This window comes from Schistocerca serialis, unplaced genomic scaffold (genome assembly GCF_023864345.2).
Source record: "Schistocerca serialis cubense isolate TAMUIC-IGC-003099 unplaced genomic scaffold, iqSchSeri2.2 HiC_scaffold_1427, whole genome shotgun sequence".
In the NCBI taxonomy this organism is placed as follows: Eukaryota; Metazoa; Arthropoda; class Insecta; order Orthoptera; family Acrididae; genus Schistocerca; species Schistocerca serialis.
Genome location: NW_026047655.1, coordinates 42,501 through 50,000, shown reverse-complemented (window position 1 = coordinate 50,000; position 7,500 = coordinate 42,501). Strand labels below are relative to the sequence as shown.

At 58.9% G+C, this 7,500-nt stretch overlaps 1 protein-coding gene and 1 pseudogene across 1 annotated transcript; one reads left to right on the top strand and one right to left on the bottom strand.

Moving 5' to 3' along the window:
* The first annotated feature begins 5,944 nt into the window (after positions 1-5,944).
* Positions 5,945-6,448, top strand: LOC126443261 (atherin-like). Its single transcript, XM_050090890.1, has one exon. The coding sequence runs from the start codon at positions 5,945-5,947 to the stop codon at positions 6,446-6,448; it is 504 nt and encodes a 167-aa protein (XP_049946847.1).
* Positions 6,449-6,687: 239 nt separating this feature from the next.
* The window catches only part of LOC126443269 (large subunit ribosomal RNA), a 2,992-nt pseudogene continuing 2,179 nt past the window's right edge, over positions 6,688-7,500 (bottom strand).

The following is a 7,500-nucleotide window of genomic DNA, read 5'->3' as shown; positions in this document are numbered from 1 at the left end:
CTATGAGCCCAAACACTCGATCCGTAAGCCGTGATGGCTACCAGAATGCTCGAGTGATACAGCCTTAGTGTATGCAGTGGCAGGTGGTATTGCCTGTTTGCAATGCTGGCTATTTTGTGGAATAGGGCTTGGCCTTTGCGACATACGAACTCGATGTGCGCCGTGAACAGCCTGGACTCGTCAAGGTGAATCCCCAGGTACCTTGTCATGTAAGTTCGCCTGATTGCTCCATTGTTGGCTCCTCCAGCTATTCGGAGCAAGGGATCACGCGCCAATCGGCCGCGCAGCATGACATACACAGTCTTCTCTGCAGACAGCTTCAGCTTCACCCTCTGGCACCACTCCTGTAGTGCATTTAACGCTGCATTGCAGTTTGCTTCTAGTATTGCCCGAGAATCACCTTCTATCACTAGAAGAATGTCATCAGCGTACGCCACCACGCCTCGCACTTGTCGCAGTTCCCCAAGTTCCTCCAGCACAGGTTCCAAACCCACGTCCCAGAATATGGGACCGCAGACTGAGCCCTGTGGGCATCCCTTAGTGATCAACTTCTCAACCGCCCGCCCCGGGCACCGCAAGACCGCTCGCCGGTGTCGGCAGTAGTCAAGCAGGCACCGGTACAGGGGCCCAGGACATTCCAACTTCCTTAGGCTGTCGAACAGAGCCGGCCACCATAGGTTATCGAAAGCCCCGGCGATGTCGACCATTATCCCCGCAACGTACTTAGCGGTAGATGTGTCCACTAGCGACATTGCCTTGTTTATAGCATCTTCTGTACACAGGCCCCTCCTGAATCCGTACTGGTCGGGACTTCGTCCCCTAAGCTCCCGGTGTTGCTCTAGCCGGAGGCATAGGAGCTTCTCCTGGAGCTTGGCCATGGAGTTCAAGAGACAGATTGGTCGGTACGATTTCGGCACTTCTGGATCCTTGTCATCACCCTTTCGCAGTATAACCACTTCAGCAGTCTTCCACGACTCTGGTACCCGTCCCTGTCGCAAACACTCGTTGTAGAGGTTTGTCAGGTAAGGGCAGATCTCCGCGCATAAGGCTTGAAGAGCCTCTGCAGCGAGACCATCTTGTCCCGTCGCCTTCTTTCGGCGCAATTCGAGAATGGCTATGGTAACTTCACGTTCAGTGAATGGAGCAACTGGCGTCTCATTGGCATACGCCTCATTGAGTTGTCTCCTCATATTCCCCTGTTCCTCATTCTCATCTTCGCTACTATCATCTGGCAACAAGGTGCTCATGAGTAGCTCGGCTGACTCCTGCCAGTCCCTGGTGTGGCTGCCATCATTCTTCCTTAGGGTTGACAGGACCGTCGGTGACCGAACTTTCGATGCGGCAATTCTGTACGGCGTTCCCCAGGGGTCAGCCGCCAGACTGTCACGAACGAAAGACTGCCAACTCTCAATCCGTACCGTGTGCAGCGTCCGCTTAAACACCGCCTTGGCCCGCCTGTACCGCGCAAGCGTGGCCTCACGCATGTGATCGCCTATGCTGCGCTGGTATTGCCGCCGCGCCCTTCTGCATTCGCGTCGGAGACGTTGCAGCTCAGGGTTCCAAGGCGCTTTAGGCGTTTTCCCTGTATGGGCTAACGGGACTGCGCCCGTTGCTGCTGTCTGTATAGCCCTCGTCAGATCCTCTGCAGCTTTATCCACGTCCACAACGCGATCCATTGGCCAATTCGGTATCACTAGATTTCCTCTTAGTCGATCCCAATCAGCCTTGCGCCAGTTGTACTTGACGATGCCGTTCACCTGGTCTTGTGGAGGAGGCTCCCCATCATAGGCTACAGTGAAAGTGATCAGATTGTGATCACTTAGTGTCGTTCCCCGCCATACCTTCCAATTCTCCGCCCGGAGATGTACGTGTGCACTCTTGAGTGTCACATCTATGTTTGAGGTCGCTCCCCGGCGACCTTCAAAAGTTGGTGGGAAGTTTGGTCGGTTCAACACTTCTAGTCCGAGCTCGAGAATTGCTTCAGCGAGTCTCTCACCTCGCCTAGCGGCGCGTCGCGCGCCGAGAGGCGTGATGTCACTGTGCCATAGGGGTGACATGGCGTTTGCGTCCATTGTGCAAATGAGCAAGTCATTGCGATAGAACCCAACCGCCTCTTTTAACTGGTCAATATACGGCCTTTCTCTATGCCTGTACTGAAAGTACATGTTCAGCACGAAAAAGGTGAAATCGCCAGTGTTTATTTCGGCTAACACCATGCATCTGTTGCTAAGGTGCGCCACTTTCACTGCTCTCAGAGATCGATTTAGCACAACGATTGCTGCCATAGGGTGCTCTCCCCCTGCCAGGATCTGAGCTGTATTCGGCATATACAGGATCTTTCCGTCTTTAGAGTATGGCTCCTGTAGACATAAAATGTCTAAAGACTCCTCCTCCGCTCGGCGTCGCACCTCGCGCATCACCGCTTGCGATCGCGCGCAGTTCAGCTGTCCTATTTTAACCGACACGGGCATTGTGATGTTTCACAGTCCGGTCGGCAACAGGTGAGGCGGCAGCCGGTAAGGAGACGGTTGACGAGAGGTCTTGTCTCCCATAGTCTGTCCGCTGGATTTTACGTTGTGTGAGGATTTTGTAAAATTCACACTCTTTTCCTGGCGTTACGCAATTGCGATTTCGCTTTTTGCACGGAATGCAGACCGGTTGGTTCCCCGCTTTTCGACAATCCTTCCTCATGTGGCCGTTTTCGCCACAGTGCCCGCATGTTATTATACTCGGGTCCTGCTTGCAGAACCTTGCCGAGTGGTTTACATCTTGGCACCGCGTGCAGACAGCCAAGTCTAGGTAGTCGTCAACTGGCATGGACTCGAAGCCCATGTACAGTCTTTTCTGCCTAAGAATGGCAACTCTGAGTTTGGGGCTTACTTCCACCACGAGATGTGATGTTTGTTTGCCCTTTGGTCCAGTCCGGAACTTCGGCTTAAACTCCTGGCGGAATTGTGTTTCCGAAAGTCCCCCAAGGTCGTTTTGCTTTCTAGTTAGCTCAACCACAGTTTCATTCTTCATGACGCAAGGTACATGATATATGATTATCTGCGGATTGAGCTTCTTCGGCAGTTCGCATTTCAAAGCTTCTGTCAGTTTGTTATTGGCGAGAAGTTTTTGACGATCAGTCTCAGACGCCACGTCAACGATGAGCGTCGGGCCGTTTGTGGTGACCCGTGAGAACTTCACACCATCCACTTCTGGCTTGACCAGGGAGGTGAACTTTTTTCTCACTTCTGCTCCGCTTTCGTTTGCCTTTGACTTGATGAAGAGCGTAGCCTTCTCAGTCTGGGCTCTTGTTATCATCGCCTGCGTTTTCCGTTCTGTCGAGGGTAGAGCGGCGGCAACTTGTGCAAAGGTCTTTGGCGGCGCCGGGGGCACCGCTTTCGTCCTCGCCAGCTCCTCCTCCAAGGCGTCCACCCTTCCTGTGAGGGCCGACTGCGCCATAGCCCAGTCAAACAACTTTGCTCTCAGTTGTCTCTTGAGGTCACTTAGATTTTTCTCCTCCACCAGTTGCCCCGGTTTTAGAGAGTCGTCTACGAGTTCAAGGACGTCCTCGAGCCGCGTCGCGATAAGCTGTATGGTCGCAAGATCGCTGGGGCTTGCCTTGTATGGGGACTTGCCGTCCTCGACTGGGCCGCTGGGCTCTTGCCCGGCTACCTGCGCCGAGTCCGGCTGCTTGTTCTTCTTCCGCCTCTTCTTCTGTCGAGTCCCGGGCTTGCGCCCTTCGGTTCCCGACATTGGCGTAGAGGCGCGGCTACTGCAGGCACTTTCACTGACTGGGCCGCTGGGCTGCTGCCCGGCTACCTGCGCCAGTTTCCGCGCACTTTTCACCGTTTCCGGCGGTTGAGTCTTCGGCCGTGTGGCCTCCGTCTCTCCCGCCGGGCGAGTCTGGGTGGACGTGCCAGCACCGACTGGGCCGCCGGGCTTCTGCCCAGCTACCTGCGCCAGCTTTGGCCCGCCCGCAGTCTTTCCCGCCGGCGGCGTCGTCGGCCGTGAGGCCTTCGTCTTCGCCTTCGGTTCGGACTTCCCCGTATCGCCATCCCCGACTGGGCCGCTGGGCTCGCGCCCGGCTACCTGCGCCGGTTCCGGCTTATCTCCCTCCTTGGGCGCCGTTCTTGGCGCCGGCTGGCGGGGTGGCGGCATTAGCTCGGTTGCAGCGTCAGCACTCTGCGATCTTTGCCGAAGCACTTTTCGCAGGTGTTTCCTCTGCTTCCTCAGCTTTGCCTTGCGGTCTTTCTCACTGTCACTTTCACTCGTGTCAGCAAGCGTCCGTGACAGCGTCTCGCTAGCGGCAGTCTTAGCGCTCCGCACACGGGGTGTCCGGAACTCCAATTCTGGCGCACTAAGCGCGGGGTCATGGTCTTGTGGTCTAGGGACCTCCGACTGCCCTTGTTTTGGGAGTTCGTCAGTACACGAGGTGTCCGACTCGCTCCCCGAATGGTTGGTGTGTTGACTCCGCGACGGCCCACCAGTTCCGTCGGGACAAGGTTGTTTGAGAGAGTCCATGTGGTTCCCACGAACAGCTAGGGATCTATGTTGTCCATCCAGGCGTCGCCCCGCACACCTGGGTAAGCCTTATACAACAGAGGGTCGGCCGGTCCTCTGAGGTGGCTGACTCATGACTGTTCACAACTCAACAGCCTTGCGCCCCATAGCCGCCAGCTAACGCAGAGGGTGAGGGGTGATTATAGAGATTGTCCTTCTCTTGCCCAGGCGGTTAAGCCAAGACACCGGTCCAAAACACGCACGACGTTCCACTGCGCGCCTCACAGCAGTCGTTGAAGTGCGTATCTCAGTTTACGGCCGTCGCTGGTAGCGCTTGCCAGCTCCGGGCTAGGGCACCCCGGGTTTGCCGAGCCCGTACGGCGACTGCATTAGTCTCCGTCCCTGTGGTCGTGGTCTTAGACCACTCAGGAGCATCCTCCTGTGGCAGCTCCTGGTGACTTCCGCGTTGTGGTGACCGTTGCCGGTCTCCCCTTCGCAGTTGTCCACCAAGGAATCCTCCGATCGAGGCCGAGACGTCGTCCGCGTTGCATTCTCTGAAGGCCAGAGAGCGCTTCGCAGTCAGGCGCCCTTCCCCGCGCGTGGACATCGGCCTGCTTCCACATTAGGTTCTCTGCAGTGAGAGACTTAGTTTCAGCAGGAACGATGACCGCCAGAACTCCCCACTGTGCTTATTGCGCCAACCGCCTGCGCCAACCACAGCCAACATTGCGTATGGCCGGCCGGCGCCGCTTAGTTGTCCGGACGTGGCCTGCCGAGCCGGGCGCAGCAGGGCCAGCGCCCGCCGCCAGCGTGGCCGCGAGAGAAGACCGCCAGTCAGAGACCGACCGCCCATCCCGCGCCAGCCAGCAGCGCGCGCACCGCCCAGCCGACCCGGCCTAGCGCAGCGCATCCGACACGGCAGCGCACCCGTGCGCAGCCCAGCCGGCGGACGAGCCCCGCAGCTACCCCGGCCAACCGCACCGCCGTCCGACATTTGCCGGGCGGAGCATGTGCGAGGCCGGCGCCGCAGCGAGAGCCCACCACCAGCGAGCCGCGCAGGACGCACCACCATGCGCATAAGGCAACTGCCGCGTGCCAACAGCTGTCGACACGCGTCGCTGCCACGCGCACATCCTACGTACGAGCTTGGATACTAGACTCACGAGTCCGACACCTACAAGCGCTCGCAGTAGGTGGAGGCGCACGAAGGGCGTGACAACCTCCATGTCGGGAGTTAACTCCCGTGGCACTTGTGTCTTGGAGCGATGCATCCCACGTCCGATAAGTCGAGCGCGGTAATACTTCGTTCCTGACGGTGAGGCGTGAAACTCCGTAGCGCACACAGGCAGAGACGGAGGCACGTCCTCGCAGAGAGACACTATACCATTCAGACTTGCGCCCGACAGGTTTGCAGCCTCTGCAGGAGACATACGCAGCATGGCTGATGCATTACGAAATGTCCTTACGGGAAAGCGGCGCCCGCCACACCCCGGCCGGAGCCGGGGCGCAGCAAGCGCCGCTAACGCAAAAGCGGCGCCCGCCGCACCCCGGCCAAGGCCAAGAGCACGGCAAGCGCCGCCAACGTGAAAGCGGCGCCCACCGCACCCCGGCCGGAGCCAAGAGCGCAGCAGACGCCGCCAACGCAAAAGCGGCGCCCGCCGCACCCCGGCCGGAGCCAGGAGCACAGCAAGCGCCGCCACAGCCAAAGCGGCGCCCGCCGCGCCCCGGCCGGAGCCAGAGCACAGCAAGCGCCGCCAACGCAAAAGCGGCACCCGCCACACCCCGGCCAAGGCCAAGAGCACAGCAGGCGCCGCCAAAGCAAAAGCGGCGCCCACCGCACCCCGGCCGGAGCCAAGAGCACAGCAAGCGCCGCCAACGCAAAAGCGGCGCCCGCCGCACCCCGGCCGGAGCCAGAGCACAGCAAGCGCCGCAGAAGCGAGCAAGTGCCTTTCGCCAGTGAGCAAGGATACTAGACACAAGTGTCCGACACCTTAGCGCCCACGGCGAGCGGAGTGCGAGACTCGGCTTGGAGAGGCCGGTTGCCCAGTCCCTCTGCGTCTTCGCCTGCACCCCGCACGGGAGTCGCCCTTCTCTCATTGGTTTCACCGGTTGCCCGGCTACTCACATCTTACACCACGGGAAGGTTGAGAGATCGGACATTTAGCCGCCCGTCTTCTACCAGTATTGGTGGACTCCACCACTGGTTAGACAGCATAACGGCCTTCGTAAGATAGTAGATAGGGACAGCGGGAATCTCGTTAATCCATTCATGCGCGTCACTAATTAGATGACGAGGCATTTGGCTACCTTAAGAGAGTCATAGTTACTCCCGCCGTTTACCCGCGCTTGCTTGAATTTCTTCACGTTGACATTCAGAGCACTGGGCAGAAATCACATTGCGTCAACACCCGCTAGGGCCATCGCAATGCTTTGTTTTAATTAGACAGTCGGATTCCCCCAGTCCGTGCCAGTTCTGAGTTGATCGTTGAATGGCGGCCGAAGAGAATCCGCGCACCCGCGCGCCCCCGGAGGAGCACGCTAAGGCGGACGCGGCCTCGCAGCAAGGAAGATCCGTGGGAGGCCAAGGCACGGGACCGAGCTCGGATCCTGCACGCAGGTTGAAGCACCGGGGCGCGAACGCCGCGCAGGCGCGCGCATCCTGCACCGCCGGCCAGCACGAGGCCGACCAACGGCGAGAGCAGACCACGCCCGCGCTAAACGCCCGCACTTACCGGCACCCCTACGGCACTCACCTCGCCCAGGCCCGGCACGTTAGCGCTGACCCACTTCCCGACCAAGCCCGACACGCCCCGATCCTCAGAGCCAATCCTTATCCCGAAGTTACGGATCCAATTTGCCGACTTCCCTTACCTACATTATTCTATCGACTAGAGGCTCTTCACCTTGGAGACCTGCTGCGGATATGGGTACGAACCGGCGCGACACCTCCACGTGGCCCTCTCCCGGATTTTCAAGGTCCGAGGGGAAGATCGGGACACCGCCGCAACTGCG

What these genes read in the sequence shown, in the direction of transcription:
- LOC126443261 (XM_050090890.1), top strand. Translation starts at nt 5,945, where the DNA reads ATGTCCTTACGGGAAAGCGGCGCCCGCCACACCCCGGCCGGAGCCGGG.